The following is a 21846-nucleotide window of genomic DNA, read 5'->3' as shown; positions in this document are numbered from 1 at the left end:
TGGCGGGTTCATATTGTGTGAACATCAGCAGCAGATCATAGACTGTATGGAAAAGATCGACAGTGCCTCACAGTACGGTGGCTGCCATCTTGGCATTTTGCAACCAGCTTCTGCACAGTAGTGACCAGAGGTGGAGTGACAGTGTCAGTTTACCAATCAAAGCTGTCAAATCATCCAAAAATACCTTTTTTATATTATAAATAACGTATTAAAAGCACACCTACCAGAAAAATGACCCCTTGTTTACACATCCGCATGATAATATCTACAACAACAAAAAAACAAACAAACAGACTTCACCTCTGGGAAAAATGCATTTGATTTGTACTTTGAGTCTTTAGTTTGGTTTATGTCCCATCAGCTAACATGGAGGAGGCAGGATTTGTGACCTACTATACTGCAGCCGGCCACCAGGAGGTGATCAGTGTGGTGGCTGTCCATCTTTATACATAGTCTGTGCAGTGAACACAACTAATGCATGGAACAATGTGCCTAGGCTTTCCTCATGTATATAGTTTATAGTATCTCTTACCGTTGTTGGAATACATAGTTCCATTGCTCCAAATGAGAACATTTGATTTTGTGAAGTTGGGTGAATACCAATCGAGTGAGCTGGATATTGTATGTGGAGTGCCTCAGGGTTCTGTTTTGGGACCTAAATTATTTATACTATACATTAATGATATATGCAAGGTTTCTGATTTAGTGAAAGTGGTTTTGTTTGCTGATGACACTACCATATGGGCATCGGGTGAAAACCTACAGCAACTTTCTGGATGGGTTTCACAGGAACTTGAGAAGATAAAGAAATGGTGTGACAGTAATATAGTATCTCTGAATTTGGATAAAACTAAATTTATGGTATTTGGGAATCGTAGACTAGATAATGAACTTCAATTGAAAATTGGGGGAGCTAATATAGAACGAGTATATGAAATTAAATTTCTAGGTGTCATAGTTGATGACAAATTCTCCTGGAAATCTCATATCAGATATGTTCAGCACAAAATAGCAAAAAATATATCGATATTGGCAAGGGTTAGATATATTTTGGATGGGAAAGCACTACGCATTTTGTATTCTTCATTGATTTTACCATACTTAGAGTATGGCGTTGAAAACTGGGGAAATACATACAAAAGCTCACTTCAACCATTGTATATATTACAAAAAAGAGCGATAAGAATTGTGCATAAGATGGGGTATAGGGATCACACCAACGTAGCTTTCATACAGTCTAAATTGTTAAAATTTTTTGATTTAGTGGGATAAAAGACTGCAGTGTTTATGTATAAAGCCAGGAGCAATTTATTACCTGGTGGAATTCAAAAACTATTTAATGAAAGGGAAGGGGGATACAATTTAAGGGGTCAGTTAAATTTAAAAATTCATGCTATACGTACAACCAAAAAAAGATTTTGTATTTCCATAAGTGGGGTAAAACTATGGAATAATTTAAGTGTGGACATAAAAAATAGTAATAGAATTGATAAGTTTAAACATAAATATAAAGGTATGTGTCAATCAAGATATATGCAAGAACAGGCTTAATGATTAATTAGATGGAACATTGTGGGTGTGGTGTATGAATGTTAACACTTTGTAATAATTCTTTAGTATATTACTTGTGTGGTGTAGAAGAGAATTATTTAAGAATGTAATTATGTAAGAATGTTAACACTGTCATAATTTTTTTGTATATTACTTGTGTGGGTAGAAGAGAATTATTTATGTAGAGATACTGCTTGCAAACCAATGATGGTAAGATGATGTCATGGGGTAGGACTGGATAAGTCTGACTTCTTCCTACTCCATTCAAGCATGTACTAGGTATAAGCAAATTGATATTGGATTATGTGTAAAATTATGTGTGTTGTCATATCAACTGTTTTACATGCTTGAAAGAATAAATCAAATCAAATCAAATCACAAAAAAATAAATAAGACATCAAATACTTGTGTGAAGTTGAATGTCACACAGTTTGATGGAATATTTTTAATCCTGGAAAGTTGATGATTTCAGCCACATCTTGTGGCTTCTGTCCAAATCCGACCTGTGCCCGAGAATGTGGCATCCAAACCCATCCTGGACCCTACAAGCTTATAGAACGTAATGTATGAAGCACAATTCAGTTGAGTTTGTATGGTGTTCTCCCCCTTATCATTAAACAAAGCAGATATTTATGTGTTCCAGCCATCTAGCCTAAAGCTTTACCTACATGTCCGAACCCGACCCGAACACGTTTTCTAAATTTCTGACTGAGCGCGGTCTGAACCCTTGAGTATCAAATCCCACTGGGCTCAGTTTGGGTATCTACACTCTAATTTGAGGGGTCTCCTGACTAATGAGTCGACTAGCCAACTTTCACAGGACAGCCCTAAAGTAGCTTTGGCTGTGGCTCAAAAGATAGAATTGGTCATCAGCTAATCACATTGTTGGCAGCTCAGTCAAGACACTGAACCTCAAATTGCTGAGATAAGGGCTTTACATGGCAGCTCATCATTGCTGTGTGTGTCTGAGAATGAGTGAGTAAGTGTATGGAAATGTGCTTGGGAGTAAAATGCTTTATAAAAGCAATCGTTTTCCACCAGCATACAACAAACTTGGGCCTGGTCCACACATGCACAAGTATTTTAAAAAGGTTTTCCCTCTTTTGTTAAAAAAAAACAAAACAAAAAATTGTTGTCCAAAAGATTCATCCACATGAAAGCTCAAAAACACACTGTCATGAGTATATCAAGCCAACAGCTGGCCATCAGTGTTACAACCATCACTACTTTAGCTATGTCCTTCAATGTCCAGCAGTGCACAATATCTCCTGATAAACAAAGGCGATAATGTCACTGATGTCAAGCAAATGACATATCGGTACACACTCACATGAATAGCCAAAAACACTTCAAGACTGAAAGCACGGTTTCTAAATATTTTCAGTTTTCATTGACGTAAAACGCCGTTTGATAAAAACATCAGGATGTTGTCACTGTCAAGGTCAGCACGTTCTGCTCAAAGTCCAGTGGTGCCTACTGTAAGTCCAGTTTGACAGGGCTACGGCAGACAGTTGTTCAAATTTAAAATGTACTGCTAGGCACAGACTGTATCTTGGTCAGTTTTTGAGTAACTGCATTTAATTCCTGATCAAAATGCATGTGTGTTAAATGAGGTAGATGGAGCTAACTGACTGGTTCTCTCTAACAACATGGTCATATAGCGGTAGTAGTTATTTGTTCTCAAGAGGTAAACAGTTTTCTACTTGCTGTTACAACACATTTCCAACAGCAGGGTTATTTCCTCTCTTATTTTACATCATACCTACCTGTGTCTTCTGTTCCTTTTTGTAGGACTTTGATGACTTCATCTTTGCCTTTTTTGCCATTGAGATGGTGATCAAGATGGTTGCTCTGGGGATTTTTGGAAAGAAGTGTTACCTTGGAGACACATGGAACCGCTTGGATTTCTTCATAGTATTGGCTGGGTGAGTTACACAATTACACACAGAAAAACACACACACCAAACACACAGGTGGCCAAGCATAACCATACATAAACACTGGAAGCTTGCACAAGAAGCAGTATACACACACACACACACATGAAATCAATCTGTAAGGGTAGAATTGAGAGTGTAATTGATGTTTTGAGGTTGTAAATGTAATAGTGTCACTAGATTTCCACAAGTTGCAGGGTGTTCTTTGCTTGCTGTCCCCCAGAGCAGATCAAACTACATTGGATTTGAAACCGGAATATGTTAGAACCTGTTTTCTAAAAAGAGCAACAACAGGCTACAGTTGAAGTCAGACGTTTACATACACCTTAGCCAGATACATTAAAATCTTCACAACTCTTGACATTTACCCTAAATGTCCTATAAAAGACTTTAAAAATAGTTTGCAAGTACCATTGCAATGCTCAGAATTTGTTTAAAAAAAAGCTGGAGAGTGAGATCTGAATAAGATAAGTGAATGCAATTTTTTTCTACACTAAAATCAGTCTCTGTACACTTCATATTATGCACACACAGCAATGCACACACACTGTAATTTGATTAAACATGTTACAGAACATAGCCTGCTGGTTTTGGCCTGACATTTTCATCACACTACATCTCCTGCTGCTTTTTAATGCCATCCGTCTGCCACAGCTTCTGTTGTCCATCAGTGGAAGCAAGGCACAATTTCTCGTGTGTGTGTGTGTGTGTTTGGTATCCTTCATGTCACTTCTGGATCTATACATTTTCCATCATTTTATTAATGTACTGCTCAACAGTTGTCTTGGACAAAGGAAAGTCTTTTGTCCTGGACATTATGGTGTCTTTGTCCATTATATTAAGCCTCTGCACTGTTGAGAGATACCTCCTGTATGTATTGTCCTTGTGTGAATGGTTTCACAATTAGAAATACACAACTTTATAACTCTTTGGAGGTTTTTGGAAGTACAGTGATTTTAAACCTGTTATTTCGATAAGCATATTTTTACATTGTCCATTTAACTGACTCGGCTTTATCAGACCCACCGTTGAAGTTTTCCTCATTAGGTTCTCAGCAAAATTCATTTATCATTGTTTTTGTTGACAAAATTAACAGTGTTCAACACCATATTTTCACAGAAAAATGCATATACCACTCAGTCTCCTCCTCTTAAATAATTTCAAACCTTCCAACCACTACAACCCCTGGAACCCAAACAGCGCCTATTCCCTCAGCAAACCTGGAGGAAACCCTGGACATATGTCACTACTTTGCTAAATATTAAATTAGTATAGTCCCATAATTACAAACAGTTAAATTAGGTTAGGTAAAGCATCATCATGAATCAGTGTTGACATGATTATATATATCGAATTTGCATTTCCAAAAAACAGAGAGCACGATGCCAACAATTTGCATGTGACAGTGGCGAGCAAATTTAGCAGGTCTTTTGAGCCTGGTTAGACAAAGAAGTCTGGATCATTGTTAAAGTAAATTTTATGTTTGTTTGTTTTTTTTCCACATTGTTTTAAACCATTATCCTTACTACATTTGTGAAAGACATCTGGGAGCACTTACTATACTTACAGTAAAAAGTCCAATCTCTTTGTATAGCACATTTAAAATCAACAATAGTTGGCCAAAGTGCTTTACCTGCAGTAAAAACAAAAAGCATTTATAAAACACACAGAACCATAAAACAAAATTACAGGCAGTTAGATAGGACTGTGCCTCAGAGTGAACTAAAAGCAAGAGAATGAAAGTGAGTTTTGAGTTGGCCTTTAAAAGCGAGGAGAGTTGGTGCCATTCAGATGTGTAATGGTAAGTTATTTCACAATCTAGGGACCGCAGCTGAAAAAGCTCCTGTCATTTTTAACATGACCCTTGGAACTACTAAGAGCATCTGGTCCTTAGACCTGTAAGTGAGTGTGAGCATACAGATGCTAGAGGTCCAGTATCTACCAAGGGGCTGAGCCATTCTGTGCTCAATTCATTTGATCAAATTCATTTGACCAAATAACATGTTTGAGATCTAATGAAAATATTTTGGGCCTACCTTAACTTCTACACATAGGAAGAGTAAAAATAATGATATAAATATGTAATTATTTGTTATTTTTGACCTTTTATCAAATAATCTGTGATATTTTTACAACCTGTAAATCCAATAAACAGATGTAAGAAACATAAAAAGGCTTACCCATCAATAATACTGAATAAATGTTTCAACCGCATTATATATATATTCAAAAATAAGTAAAATAATTCACAAGTTATGGCAAAATATGCTACAACTTATTTTACACAAGACATTTGCAAATTTTGTAGGTAGACAAGGTACTGTATCCTGCACTGCATGACTGTGTAGATGAGGACTTGCATCATTGTTTGTAACTGGCTCTCACGTTACACTGCGGAAACGGGAAAAAAACTACTAGAATGTAACAGCAATATTCATTTTGTTCAGTAAAGGCAGGAGGCAAAACAAGAGGTACAGCATAGATTTAATTTATTACAGTAGAGTAATAGAAAGACAGTTGTTTTTCTTAGGCAGGTGAGAATACAAACATACCATATGTTTCATAACAGACTAAGGTAAGTACTGCAAATTTTCCTCTTCAACAAGTTTAGTTTTAGTTTACTTTGCCTAAACAAGAATAAAACTAAATCTAAAACTAATGTACATACATAATAAAGAAAGTCACTTTCGGCTTTTCCCGTTTAGGGGTCACCACAGCGAATCGTCACACTGACGACTCGCATGTTTGACCTTCCTGACGCAACCCTGATTCAAACCCAGGCCACAGCGGCGAGAGCGCTGCGCCTTAACCACTAGCCTACCAGGGAGTACTAATCTACATACATACATACAGTATATACTCATTGGGACACGAGGTATAGGCAGGAGCTACTCCAGGTAATACAAAACTCAGGTAAGTAAGTAAGTAAGCACAAAATATATCTTCAGTAAAGTTTTTTTGTCAACAAAAATGGTGTAAAGAGTTTTAATTCAAAAAGGTGAGAGAGCAAAGCCAGCAGTGAGGGATGAATTAGCCAGAACTGAACACAAAGGAAAAGTCCAACAACTAATGATCCATAGAAAATAACTTGCCTTCCACTGAAGCTCAGAATAAAGTCTGTCTGGCAAGAAATGAACTTAGACAAGATTATCATACAGTAGAGCAGGCTTGGCATTGCGTGGGGTTTGGATCTTTGCCAGGCTTGGTGTGGAGTGCGTTTTGCGCAGTAGCAAAGCTTAATGTGGAGCATGGCTTGAACAGAAACACAACTTGGCATGGAGGCTTGAGCAGAAATGAATCTTGGCATGGAGCAATGACAATGTGACTGCACTGGAGACCAGCACCAAAGTGGAGGAGATGACCAGAGCCAGGCATGAGGGGCATGAAAGACAAAAGCACTGACAAAGGGCTGTGGCATGTGAGGCAGAAATAAAGGGCCAGGTGAGGGAGATGAAATGTGAAATCAGTGCATGTAGGCTGGTAAAGAGAGTAGTGGTACTGGGACAAATGAGAATGGGATGAGGCAGTGGAAGAGTGTCAGAATAAAAGCATAGACCCTGAATTAGCCAGGAATCACAACACCCCTTGTCTAGACGAATGTTCTCTGTTGGAAATATATAGGCTAAAACAAATAGAGAGAGATGTGGCTAAAATATCTCTGCTCATATGCAGCTGAAAATAGATATAGGAGCATGCTATATGAAGAAATCCTCTTATTACCTCTCACTTAGATCCTTGCTGCTGCTTGACTTCAGAGTAATGGAAAGTACAATTATAGTTAAGGCCAACTTGATGTTTGTATTTTGGTCCAGCAGTCTGCATGTAGCTCACTGTTGCATGCAGTTGGGATGACTATATCAATTCAGAAACAGAAGCAAGAAGAAACATTTGTGGCAAATGTCAGAAAAATAATTTATGAAAATTAGCATGTGTAGAGAGAGAGAGAGAGAGAGAAGGAGAGAGTGTGTGTGTGTTTTCAGAGCATGAACAATATGCATTGTGACAGATAACATCACACTGGCGTCTGCTTATTTGTTGGCTTACATCTAAGACTGTAGGTAGTGATGTGCTCATGTGTGTGTGCTTTCATGGGTTACATTATATTTACCATTTTTGAAAAAATGAAAAAAATAGTCTCATCTGCAAAGAGTCTTCAGCCATACGGAGACAATGGTAACCTAGGTAACGGCTGGTTGTCGAGCATTTGATATATCCTGGCAACAGTTGTTAAGTCTGCGGAGGAAGACACTGATGAACTATTTGCTTCTTTCTTAGACAATAATTACAGCTAAGCTGCTTTTCCAGCAGGTCTGTGCGCTTGGCTCGGCTCCTAATCACCTCTTTGTTGGTAAGGAATGATGGAGGGATAGTTGTATGAAACAAGTGGAGTGTGGAGAGGGAGAGGGTTGCAAGGAAAGAGTTTTTGGCAAGTGAATCGTAGAAATTCCAAGGATGGATGTTAAGCTGCATTCACATGATAAAGAGAAAATCTGTAGATTGGATTTTCCTACTTGAAAAGAATTTTTTATCACATACAGCTATGACCTATTTGCTAGATATTGCTGTTTGTGGTTACTTTGCAGTGTTTAGTTTGCTCCCAGCCATGAACTCATGTGTATCACTTTTGAGCTGCGTGTGTGTGAAGCGTGAAATATTTGATGAGCTGCACTCGGTGTCAGCAATAAAAATTTTGTCAGGCTGCTTGATGACTTGAATTAACATTTCTGAGTTGTTTCTTTTACCCATCAAAAAGAAAAACTACAAATCCCTGTGAGATGGGATGACACTGAAAGGGTTATAGCCTAACTTGTTTTTTCAGTTATCCTCAGCAATACTAAAGCATTTCTCGGGGGCAAAAGGAAAGTAGAACATAGGATGTAGTGCCTGATCATACATATCAACAAACATATCACCCAGTGCAGTGGTGGAGACCATGGAAGTCTACTGCACAGACAAATCTGGCTAAACCAGGGTCTGAGTTCACATGCATTACGATACTGTGTACAAAAAATTCATTGTTGGTTTTAGTTTCTGTCTGGAATGTTTTGTCAATAACAAAGGCATAGAATATTGTGGCGACCCTGACCGGCCGCTGATGTTCGTGTGTTCTGTTGTGTGCAAATGGGTTTGACACTGTCGTTGAAAGCTGTGCATGTATTGTATTGGTTACAGCTTGTTTCGGTGAAATACCCGCGCTGTTCTGTCCAATGTGGGGTTTGGGGAGGTACGGGAGAGTATAAGAGGGGTAACAGGTGGGTGTGTCAGTTCGTGTTTATTGGCGCGGGACTTGGTCGGGTTCTGGGAGATATGTTGTTTATTCTTTATTTTTTAGAGAGCACATGGTGCCAGTTTGGACAGCATTTTCATTTGTCTCCATACTGCGTTCAATAAAAACCACAAAAAGACAAACCTCCTCCTTGTTGAGCCAGGTGCCGGCACACCACTGGCTAGTTAACTGTCAAGAATAGGACAGGGTCAGGCCAGCTCCTCTCAACTGAGCCAGCGGTGGTCACAATATCATTGGCCTCATCCTATTGGATGGATTGCCATAACGTTTTGTACAGACGTCCGTGTTCCCCAGATGATGAAGCCTATTGACTTTGATCACAAGTGCAACTATTGAACAATTGACAAAAAATGTTGTACACACAGATATTCATGGTCTCCAGAGGATGAATTCTCCTGACTTTGATGGTGCAAGTTGAATCATGTGGTTTCTGTAAAATTGTCATGAAATTTGGTATTTAAAAAAGTGTTCCTTTTAATGAACGGTAGTAAGTTGTAAAGACTTAGGTGATAATTATCTCATTTGATATATTGGGTTTTGACTAAAGAGTAGTTGACATTGTTTTCAGCCATAGCTATACTTTCTTTTGTGCTAATTAGCAACCGTTAGCATGCTTACATGCTACAGTAAGTCAAGATGGCAAATATTATACCTGCTAAACTTTAGGGTGTTAGTATGGTCATTGTTAGCATGCTGATATTAGCTTTTAGCTCAAAGCACAACAGCTACTAGCATGATGGAAAACTTTGTCTAAATACATTTTCAGATGTTTCGTGGAGGTCAGTGGTCTGATTGAGGCTTCTGAATGAAACACACAAATATACTCTAACTTGACACATCTCATCACAAATCATAAAGTGAAAAATCTTCTACTACAGTTACCAAAATTGTATTTAGTTCCATTTAGCACTCAGATGTTTAAATTCCACAAGACTGTGTTTAATAAGGCAGATTATTCTATTCATAACCAGGGTAAGAAAACTATCATACGTTTTGAGATTCAGCTGTACCATAGATTGAGTGACTTGTTAAAAGTGTTTATTTATTTATTTATGCATTAATTTATTGATCAGTGCAATGGAGGCCAATCGATAGCCAAGACAGTCTAAATAGCAGAGCATAGCAGTACTTACCGTAGCAGACAGGGTATCCTATCATTACTTCATTGATGAGACTGACACCATCTCTCTGGATTTCTCATGGAGAGAGACAAAGGCTGGGGCGGAAGGGGAGGAGTGTGGAGTGAGCAGGAGGAAGGGTGATAGATCAACAGAGAAAGGCAGACAGTGAGGAAGAGAAGCTGAGACAGTCGGGTCGATTGCTTCATTGGATTCCTTCAATATTTATTTTGGTTTGATGTTTGAGGATGGACAATACAGAGGAAAATACTCCATTTAGATTGTACTGTATCGGTCAGTTGGGATTTTGCTGTGACTAGTATATTTCATATAAAACTGTGATCAAATTTAGAGTAAGCAATGTAGAAATGACTTATAAAAAAGTGCAAACCTGGCCACAAAAACATTACCTCAAGAAGAGATATCTGATGTAAGCATTTTATTCCAGAATTTTGAGGTAAAAACATTTAATGGACCCATGGTTCTGTAGTTGCCACCACAAAATAATAAAATATGAATATCTGTGCAAAATTGCACGGCACTACTTTTAATAATTATTGAGACATTTCAGTTTGGACCGAAGCAGTCTGATAGAATGACAATCATTGCCATCCCCAGTAAACATGCAGAGAAACACTGAACACAGTAACATAATTGTGCAGCAATTTTTTTTTATATCTGGTGGCCCCTCAGATTTTTATTGGGATTTCTTTTGTGGCCTTTACAAAAGAAGAATGTATAACGTGCATGCAAATATGGTGGGTGATATGAAGTATAGGGTGAAATATTCTTACAGTAAAACATTGGCTTGACTGTTGCTTCACAGATTGTGTTACTATTTTTGAGGTCTACACTGCCTTCTGTAAAATGTCAAAAATGAATAAATATTTATGTTAATAACAAAACTATTAATCTATGGTTAGATTATTTCTGAGTAGTGATGTTTTTTATTCTTTTTGCTTACATTTCAGCCATCATTTTTCTGTGTTCTCTGAATTGTAAAGCACTTTGTAAAGTTTTTTATAGTATCTCTATAAATGAACCATTGATCATCCTTCTGATGTTTAGTAATGATGATGGTTTACTGTTACATGTGATGAGTTAGTGGTGTAGGCACTATAAATAGTCACAGCCATGCGTAAAGGTCATGCATGGTGACAGCTGCTCTGGTTGGAGCTTTGTACTGGCTGACTTGATGCTGGAGGACCTCATCAGTGTGACACACCTACCTGCTGCTATTGACGAAAAATAGTATAAACATTTTTCTGTCTTTCTGTGATTTTTTAATTATGACTCTCCACAGAGTTTTATGCAATTTGTCCGATTTGGAACCATTGTAAAAAGGGCTTTTTGATTACTTGTCAGCAACAGTGGAGTGATGACAGAAGCTGTAAGGACAGAGATGAGTGGTCATGTAAAAGAGGTGCTTGGCTGGATCTTAACCCTTGGAGTGGGCCCCCAGTTTGCCCCTTTGGCTGACATTTTCTGCTGTTTTGAAGGTTATAACCCTTTAAATGGCCATTGAGTTCTTATCCTGCCCATAATTATGCTTCAGAAGGGGCAAGCTGCACCTACCGGTAGGCCAGAAGCTGCATTTATCATCTTATGTGACTTCTAGCAGCCATAGTAATTATGGCAGGAGCAACATCATCATCACTGGTGAGGTAGTCAGCATAAAGAGCAAAGTAGAGTGCACAGAGGAAAGGTCGGGGTAAATGGTTGGGACAACAAAATACAGGACATCGAAACCGAAGACTGCTGTTCGTCTCCTGTTATTACTTTAGTCATTATTTTAAACCAAGCAACAAAGTCAAAATAAACAGCTAAGCCAAAAGATCTAAAGCTTCAACCCACAATATGTTTAAGCTCTTAAATAAAATAAAAGGAAGCAAAAAAGTTTATATGAAGTGTGGTCTTAAATTTTGAGAAAGATTTTAGAAAGAACAATTTAGCACAAAGTAGAGACTATATGGCACCCCCATCATCCTGACCAAGATTCATTCAAAGTATTTATATAACGGTATCAGGATTAACTTTATAACAATATATTGGTATTTAAAATGCAAGCCTGAACTGGCTTTAAATATTCAATATATCCTCTTGGATTTCAGTCCTTTGATTGAGGGCAACTAAAGGAGGTCACAAAGATGCCCAGAACCTAATCCTGAGCGTCGTCTCTTTTCTTCTCTTCATGATTTATTGATGACATTTTGGATCAGCTCCAACCGAGTTTAGATGACAGTGGATGGAAAAAAAAGTGTTAGGATGGAAGAAGAAAAGCAAGGGTGGTGGAGATGTCAAGAGGAAGGGAGAGGGGGAAACAGTTTGGGAGAGGCAGAAGGTAGAAAAGGAGAAAGAGGAAAGGGGAAGAGTGTAAAGATGAAAGCGGAGCAAGAACCGAGTGTACATTTTTAAACCTTGTTTAAATCGTTTAATACAAACCCATTTATTTTACAGAAAGGTTGGGACATTTTCCAAAATGCATTAAAACTTAAAATCTATAGTTTGTTAATTCACTTGAACCAATATTTAACTGACAAAAGAACAAAAAATGTTTTCACTGACCAACTAAATTGTTTTTTTGTAAATACAAACAAATTTAGAATTTGATGCCTGTAACAAATTTAGGACTGAGGCTAAATAAGACTTAATAAATGTAACTTTGTTCTGGAAGATTCCAAAACTAGCAGGTTTATTGGTAACAGGTGAAGCTATCATGATTTGATATAAAAAGAGCATCCACCAAAGGCTCTGTCTTAGCCATCAAGGATGGTTCCTGACTTATCACTTTGTGCCAAACTTCATGAGAGAATTGTCAGTCAGTTCAAAAAGAATATATCTCAACCCAAGATTGCAAACAATTTAGGTCTTTCACCACCTACAGTACATAATATTGTGAAAAGGTTCAGGGAATCCAGGGAAATGTCAGTGCATAAAGGCCAAGGGCAGAAACCACTGTATGTGACCTTCAAGCCCTCTGGAGGCACTGCGTGAGAAACCCTACTCTGATGAATATAGATAGCCACCTGGGCTCGGGAGGACTTTGGAAAACCGTTGTCACTTAACAAAGTCTGCGGCTGCATCCAGAGATGCAACCTGAAACTCCATTATGCAAGGTGGAAGCCACACATCAGTTCTGTGCAGAAAGGCCACCAAATTCTCTGGGCTCGAGCGCATCTCAGATGGACCAAAAGGCAGTGGAAAAATGTCCTGTGGTCAGATGAATCCACGTTTTAGCTAGTTTTTGGGAAAAATGGATGTTGGTTTTCTTCATGCAAAAATGAAAAAGACCTTTCAGACTGTTGTTAGCACAAGGTGCAAAAGCATGCATCAGTGCCCATGGCATGGCTGACTTGCATATGTGTGAGGATACCATCAATGTGGAGGCTTATTTTGGGGTTTTAGAGGAGCATACGCTGCCATCAATCAAGTTCATGAATATTTCGGCAGGACAGTGCCAGGCTTCATTCTGCATGTGCTACAACAGCATGGCTCCATGCTGACACACAGTGCGTGTTTTTGATAGTCCTGCCTGCAGTCCAGATCAGTCTCCTATTGAAAATGTACGGCCATTCGTGAGGTGGAAAAACAGACAACGGTGACCACAGACTGTTGATCAGCTGAACGCTTGTATCCAGCAAGAACACGCCAATATGCAAATGTTGGCATCCTCAGCTCCCAAATGATTAAAACGTGTAAGGAAATGTGATGTAACACAATGATAAACATGCCTCTGTCCCAACTGTTTTTGTGTGTTGCAGGCATAAAATTCAAAATTTGTTTATATTTACAAAATGTAATAAAGTTGGTGAAAACACTGAAAACCTTTTCTTTGTACTTTTGCACAGATGTTGGGAATTGCTACTGGCACTTCACAGCATGTGACTCCAGAAGAATATTTTTATGGCAAAAGGGAAGAAGAAAGAGTTTTGGGCCCGTGTATCATCCAATCAATCTGTTATTTAATTTATCCGGGGGTTGGAGTTGTACCTTGTACTATAAACCTACCTGTATGTAGCTTCTGTGTGCTGTCTCTCTGATGTATTTAATAACTCTCACATTGTACCCAAAAGATCTTGCAAAAATAATCCGCACACATGCACCGTTTAGTGTCGCTTAACAAACACAGTGCAATACAGTGTGAGTTAAAAAAATGTTGGTATATGTCTTTAACTTGGCAGAGCCAGTTAGCTGCTTCCCACTGCCTAGTCTAAACCTGTGCTGACTCCAGTCCAGTGATGAAGGCACAGGCATGAGATTGATATCAATTTTCTTCTGTCATTCCTGGGAAGAAAGCTAATAAACCTACAATATTCCCCCAAGTGTCAGACAGAGAGAGAGCGAGAAAAACTGTTATGCGGGAAAGTGTGGATGAGCGATGCTGCAGTCCAGAGGGGAGAGAGAGAACATAAACAAGGATACAACATCCATGGGCAATGGTGGCCATTAAGCAAACTGTCCACTCAGGAGTCCTGCACTAGGTGTCTCTTTCTGTGAGCTTGCATGACACAGCACTATGAATGGACTGCTGTATTTTGTTGTCCTGAGTGTCCTTTTCCCACCCGGGTTCTCCTCCATTAGCTAAATTATCTGGCCACTACAAATGGGTCAGCAGATCGGCCATAGATTATCAGTCAGAGGGAGGGAGTGTGGGAGAGAAAGAGGTGAGACAGAGAATTAAGATGTAAAAGGCTGAGGGAATGTCTCAAGGCTTTACAAGAACATATTTACAACCATTTATCTGATAAATACATTTAGAATACTTGTAATTGTTGATCTTAAGGATGTGTTCAACCAATTTACAGTAGTATTTGATAGTTTAAAAAATATACCAGTTTAAAAATATGGGTGAAATTATTGTATAAGAAAATGCTGTGTGCAAAAACTGGAGTCAAATTGTTATTGTAAATACCCGATGAAGACCCGAAATACCCGACATTTATTGTCGAAATGTCATAGGGGTGGCAGCTTGGTCTGGATAAAAATAATTTTGTGGAGCATCAAATCAGTGTTTGGGCTCTTAGCTTTTTAATTGACAGTTTATTTGTAGCTGTTTATCATCAAAATCACAATGCTGTAATAGAGAAAAACACCCTGCAGCCTGTTGTACACCTAGCAAACATTCATCTAGAGGACAGACTGTTATGTTACGTTAGGGAGGTGACAGTGGTGTGGTGGTAGAGCAGTCGTTTCCCAACCTGAAGGTTCGAATCTCAGTCCAGGCAGTCCATGTGTCAAAGTGTCCTTAGGCAAGACACTGAATCCCCCCAATGGTTAGAGCCATCGGTTGAGGTGGCGCTGCAGATGGCTGCCATCGGTTCTGTACTGGAAACAAATTCCATGTGTAACATACTTGGTCAATAAAGGTGATTATCTTTATCCTTTCTTCTATGTGAAGAACTAGTCTCTACAGTGTGTTGCCTGGCCCTGTTGGAAAACAAATGTACTTATAGCTGTTTTAAACAGCACATTTAACAGAGTGAAAAGTGAACCATCACACTGAAATTCCACTAACGTTTAAAGTTTGCTATCAGGAGCAAGCCCCCGCCACCCCCATACCCCCTAACTATTGTGAGCACAGTGATGAGCTACTGTATGTGTATCAGCAAGTGTAGTTTTTTTCCTCTAATGCTGATTTTGGCAGCTGGACAATCAGATGACTGCTTAGAGATTTTAGAGTAAATTGATGGTTACTTGCTTGTTACTTTAGTGTAGCGGTCACTGACTAGACTGACAAACAGAATTAGAATATGCAATTTACTGACGGGAATGGTGTGTGTTGCAGCTTGGAGTTGAAGCCTCTAATTTACAAGAGATGGTGAGGGCAGGAACAGTGCTTTGAAAGTTGCACTGACTGGACAAAGAATGTGCTGCAATTACAGGTTTTGTAGTTTCTGAAGAAGAAACTACTTGAGTGCTACTTGGTTTGTAAATCAGAATTTGAGAACATGCAGGCACAGATTTGTTTAGTCTCAAATTCTGATTTGCAAAGTGAGCAATGCTCAAAACGCGTTTCGTGCATGCTCAAAATATTTTGTGCTAACAGACTTTCACACAAAACCCAGTGGAGAAATTTGAGATCACAGTCTCAAAGAAGTGCGTGTATGGCCGGGATTAAATCTGATTATGCGCTTACAAATATGTGCTCTCAAGTGCAGACTTGCAAACTCCATATACTTCCATATGCCTATATTTCCTACAGTGTCACTTAGGCATGCGGGAAGACCGGGAGTCAAACCACCAACTTGCTGGTCAGGAGATGACTGCCCTACCTCGTGAGTCACAGCCACTAAAGGTTACAGTAGTCCACATTTCAGAGTATTTCATTTTCAAATTTGTAGCTTTCAGCCCCAACTGACACTGACTCAAGTGACATCACTTAAGTCAGATCAAATCATCAGACATACAGTATCATGCTGTGGAGCCACAAAAGCACTTTCATCATCTTTTTCACCTATACAGTAGTACAGTCTCCAGCACCTGCAAACAGACTTTGGATATGTACAGTTGGCGAAGTTCCCCTTTAAATATTATTTTGCCCCAAGCTAAAAAAGTTCTGGTGTTTTGTATAATTGCAAGTGACCCTGGTATCAGTGCAGTGCCAAGCTCTACTGTTATATTAAAAAATGCTTGTATTTTTTGATAACAGAAAGAAAGTCCCTCAGGCGTTAGCACATACACAAGAAAATGAGTTTGATTTGGTTTGACCTGGGCACAATAGTTTTGAATTAAACTGTTCTACACGCAGGTAAGAGGTGTGGTTTCACTTTGCAAACATATCTGTACATATTGTTTGCTACAGTTGAACGTGGAAGATGGTGCAACAGTGGGGTCTGCTAGTTAGAGTGTCCATTTGAACATACCAGCACTGAGATGTCCATGTGGACATCCCCTTTGCTTGGGGAAAAAGAAAAGGGGAAAATCCCTCATAGTACTTTATGTAATTGCTGCAGGAGAAAGAAAGATATTCAGCCAAGACTGTGACAAACAACTTGGCCAACATTTGGGCTAGATAAGCAGCAGAGTGGGCTGATAGTAAAAGACTGTTCCTGAGTTTCAATCATTCAGCATGAAAACACTCCATCTGTCCATTCTTGATGGTTCTTCCTCTGTCCACATCTTCCTAATGACACTATGTGCATTTACTTTAATATTATCAGGCTCTCCTTATTAGCTGTTGTCTATTCAGCGACCTGTATGGTAAATATTGTTTGAATGTCTGTTGTTGCATAGTGTTCCAAAAGAGTTGCTTCTCTGGTTCACTTCAACAATACGCCACAGTCAGAACCACCCTGTATGTTCACAGACATTCAAAGAGCTATCCATCAGTCACAATTTATGTGCTTAGGAATGTCTAGTGTGACAGCGTGCCTGTCACTGATGTGGAGGCGAATAGAAAGCAAACAATATGTGACTAAAGGAATATCAGAGGAGAGGACGTGACTGGTTAGTTCATAATAAGTAAGAAATGACAGGACAGAATATGATGGAGGAGTCTGCTCTTGCAGTGGTTAGTCAGTACAATTCAGTAATCTAATGGTCTAATGGTCAATCCAGCCTTGGAGCGCAGCCATTTTCAATAGTATGTTTTTTTCACTACATTTGCTTACCCTGTGATGATATATTTATTTAAACCGGGCTTTAATGAACACCATTTCCCGGAAGCCCGAGTCTGTCAAGCCTTAAATGTCACCAGCTGATGATATGCTTTGGGTTGATACAAATAAATACTTGTACTTTTAAAGAACAAGCTCATGATAAAAGTATGTTTTTAATTTGTTGTTAGCATGACACAGCATGTTCATGAAAGAGGTGTATTTTCTTAAGTGTCAAGTTGTTGGCAGATGTATTTTTCCTGCCTTGACAACTTTAGTCTAGCAGTGTTGCCCTGCTTTCCATATTTATGCTATGCTAGGCTAAACACATCCCAGACCTAACTCTGTACTTTAAATTCACACCAGTCTTCTAATTCAATCTGTGTAACAATATACACATATATAAACAGGCATTATGAGCTGTCTACATGAAGTGATCAAGTGGTACATCAGTGGCTGTGCATAGTGTCTGTTTTACACATATCTTGCTGCTATTATGCTTAAAATAAAACATTTCAGAATACACTAAGTCATTTGTCACGTTGCTATGCAGCTCGCCTCATCAGCTATTGAGCAAATGAGTTTCCCACATTATTTATCACATCATTTCTTCACTGATAAACTCAAACTGCCTTAAATCGAGCATGAAAACTTAAGAGTCTTTATTAAAATTTGTCAGTTTCATTTAGCTTTTCTCAGTGCATCAATCATGACATGAAAACCCAGGCAGGGTAATGATGATACAACATAGTGTGGTGGATCTCACCACTGCTTTCCCTCAATTTAGCCTTTTGGTCTTCTACCAGTCATTCATTCCTTCGTATTAATATGTCAGGTATGGTACTGGTGGATTCTTCATAGTATAATAGTGCAGTAGCTGGATTGGTGGACTGACTTACATAGGCAGGAGCTGGACGAACAGAGACAGAAAGGCAGACAGATAAAAGTCAGGTGAGGACAGGACGGGTTAAACAGTTTACTTTGTCCAACATTAACTGGACTTGGATTTCTAGATCGAAGACGTTTCACCTCTCATCCAAGAGGCTTCATCAGTTCTGACTGACTGGTGTTGAGCTGGAGATATTTATCCCCCTCGGTGGTGTTTCAGTCCTTTGAAGGCCAACATTGTCCCTTAACGACTGAGTCGTTACAGCCCAGTATCAGTCAGAGTCGTTACCTGTCTTTTTTTTTTTTTCTAAGGTTATTTCATTTTATTATGACCTGGATGACTAAGAATCTGCACAGGCTTTGTCCAACATTCTTGAGCTGCCTTGCATAGTTTTCCTATTTTAAGTCTTTGTGAGTGGCGTGTCTCGTGTGTGTGTGTGTGTGTGTGTGTGTGTGTGTGTGTGTGCACTACATGTCCCAAGCTACTGTTGCCTTTGTTTTGGATGAGATGTAGCTGGCCAGCAGTTTGTATGCCATCCTTCATTTGCCTGACTCTGTTGGTACAGACATTCACCTTCTGTAATAAGAGGGAGGGCAAGCTAGGAAGCAAGCTGTTTATATGCCTGAAGTATATGTGTGTGTGTATATTAACTTAGAGTTGTGATTTTGTGACTGCTCCAAGTCTTTGAGTGGTTTTTATAACACAGATAATATGAATCTCATTATATTCTTCTGTGAGTTTGTCCTTTCCATATCATGATGGGTACAAGTATCAGATCGGAGTAGCACAACAAGATGCAAAATGTCCCAGACTGATGTGCTTTAGTTAGAGAACTTGCTCCCAGATTGGGCCTCCTCCATCCTCTCCTGCTTCTCATTTTTTGTACTCCTGCAGCCCTTCCCTTTCTCAGCATCATCAACAGACTCTGTCAAAAACAGCGCACAACTTCCTGTCGTTTCCATCATTTGTTTGATACACTCCGTTTCTCTTTGACCATTTCTTCGTTCCAGATGAGGGGAGATGGGTCAGTTTTCACTGAGCACACCAAGCTCCCCTCATCTGGCTCCCATCAGGGGTAGCAAGTGTTTTTGCATGGCCTATTTTTCAACCGACATCATTCATCATCTGCTTTTAAGTTTGTTTATGTAACTCTGTCTGACAAAAAATTACCCTAATATTTGTATTATGTTGCTCTGGGGATTTCTAGCATGTCTGTGGTACTTGAACATGAGTTTTCTCATTGGTACCCTGACAATGTTACCATACATTTTCTCACAGGGGGCTAAACTACTCAGCACTGAAATCATGGTGACTTCACTGAATATTCTCTATCTCTTATAGCACAGTATTCACAATAAAATGTCATGTTGTTGGCATTTTATTATTTGTTATTTACCATTTTCTTTTTGGAAGGGTTTAATCAGAAGTGACTTATGTATTTGACCTGTCAACATCTTAGAAGTGGTTAACAGTAGGAGCTGCAAGGAGCAGGGAAAATGTTGTTAATAGGTTCACATGTTGCAAAACACTCTTATTCATTTTATTGCTGAGAAAAAACCTTGTGCTCATTAATATGACAATCATAAAGCTACAGCTACATTCAGCTTAGCATAGCAAAAAGACAACAGAGGAAAAACTAGCCTGGCTCTATAAGAATGTAACAAGAAGGACCATTAAAGCTCACTAATTAATATCTTATCTATTTAATCTGCACAAATGTTTGATTGCATAAATGCCTGTTTGTGATTTTAGGGGGTTGTTATGTGCATAACAATATTTTGAGCAGGTACAACAGAAATATACTCTCATAACCTGGACAAAAAGAAGAAGAAGAAAGGGCAGGTTACCACAACCTGTAAAGCTATGTCAATCTAATTAACACTTGTTGCCAAATAATGGGCCATTTTTCTGGCTGGGGCACACAAAGATGACAACCCCATACAGTGCATCCAGGAAGTATTCACAGCGCTTAACTTTTTCCACATTTTGTTATGTTACAGCCTTATTCCAAGATGGATTAAATTCATTATTGTCCTCAGAATTCTGCAAACAATACCCCATAATGACAATGTGAAAAAAGTGTGATGATCAGTGCAGTTAATAGTTCCCGCCAGGGAGGCGCTAAGTACCGGCTACTGATATGGGTATACATTAGTAGAGAGGAAGTTGGTGAGCCGGGGTTAGTGAGAACATTGCGATGGAGTTCTGATTAAAGAGTTCATGCCATCCAAAACAAGCCTCATGATTGTCAAAAACAAACACATCATGGTACCAGGAGTAAACTGAGTTCGCGGAGCGGGTCAACGTGGAACTAAAACCACCTGAGAGTTTGAGGTGGTCGGGGAATGTCGACGAAAATTGGCAAGCAGCAGTTTAACCTGTATGTCACGGCTATGGGCGCCATGTCAGCACCCGCATGTGATGGAGCAGCGGCAGAGGTAGGAGTGGTGTTCTGTGAAAGGGACCGTCACACTTAAGCGCGACGGGCACAGCAGACTGAGGGAGCACTGTTCACCTGTAAGCGTTGTGGGTCACAGCACAAACCCAGACAGTGCCCGGCGTTTGGTAAGATCTGTTCTCATTGCCATGGAAAGAACCATTTTGCCAAACAATGCTTCTCTGGTAGGAAGAGAGGAAAGAAAGGCAAAGCTATTAATGTGGTGGAGGAGACAGATCTAAATGACACTTTCTTTGTTGGCCTCGTGGACTGTGAGGAAGAGCCAGGAAAAGAGAACCATGTAAACAGAGAGGACAAATGGATAGCTCCACTGCTGATTAATGGTTCTATTGTTACTATGAGACTAGACACAGGCACAAAAGCAAATCTCATAAGCATATCGGATATAAGAGAAATGAAAACAAAGCCAAAAATAAACAAGAAGCGCTCTGAGTTAAAAGATTACAATGGACAACCTATTGAGTGTTTAGGCACCAGCAAGCTAAATGTCACAGTTAAAGGGAAGGTGTATCATCTACTCTTCTCTGTTGTGAATCAGCGATGTGAGTCAATACTGGGTGACAGAGCCTGTGAAGAACTGGGGATGGTAAAAAGAGTGTGTCGTGTTGTTAACACAGACGCAGCCACTTCAGTAGACAGTATGGACTCCATAGTGCAACACTTTACGGATGTTTTCAGAAGGTTTGGTACACTGCCATTTACATACGAAATCCAGCTCAAAAAGGGTGCACAACCAGTCGTGCATGCTCCATGCAGGGCTCCAGCAACACCGCGTGATGCGCTAAAGAAGGAGCTTGAGAGAATGACCAAGCTGGGGGTGATCAGAAAAGTTGAGGAACCAACAGATTGGGTCAACTCAATGGTAGCCACAAAGAAAAAAAAAATGGAGAGCTGAGAATATGCATGGATCCCAAAGATCTAAATGACAACATAAAACGTGAACACTACCAAATGCCCGCACGAGAGGAAATCATCAGTGAAATGGCAGGAGCCAGATATTTCACAAAGCTC

The 21846-nt window shown here is 39.3% G+C and overlaps 1 protein-coding gene across 8 annotated transcripts in view; it reads left to right on the top strand.

The window, feature by feature from the left end:
- The window catches only part of cacna1g (calcium channel, voltage-dependent, T type, alpha 1G subunit), a 254312-nt gene that overhangs the window by 104715 nt on the left and 127751 nt on the right, over positions 1-21846 (top strand). For all 8 annotated transcript variants that reach the window (XM_020622042.1, XM_020622050.1, XM_020622048.1 and 5 more), the window contains exon 4: positions 3343-3476. In XM_020622042.1, the coding sequence (XP_020477698.1) occupies positions 3343-3476 (134 nt within the window). The remainder of the gene's footprint in view (positions 1-3342; positions 3477-21846) is intronic.

This window comes from Monopterus albus, unplaced genomic scaffold (assembly GCF_001952655.1).
Source record: "Monopterus albus unplaced genomic scaffold, M_albus_1.0 scaffold271.1, whole genome shotgun sequence".
Taxonomy (NCBI): domain Eukaryota; kingdom Metazoa; phylum Chordata; class Actinopteri; order Synbranchiformes; family Synbranchidae; genus Monopterus; species Monopterus albus.
Note: the sequence above shows the minus strand (reverse complement) of the source record. Positions and strands in the feature narration are given on the sequence as shown.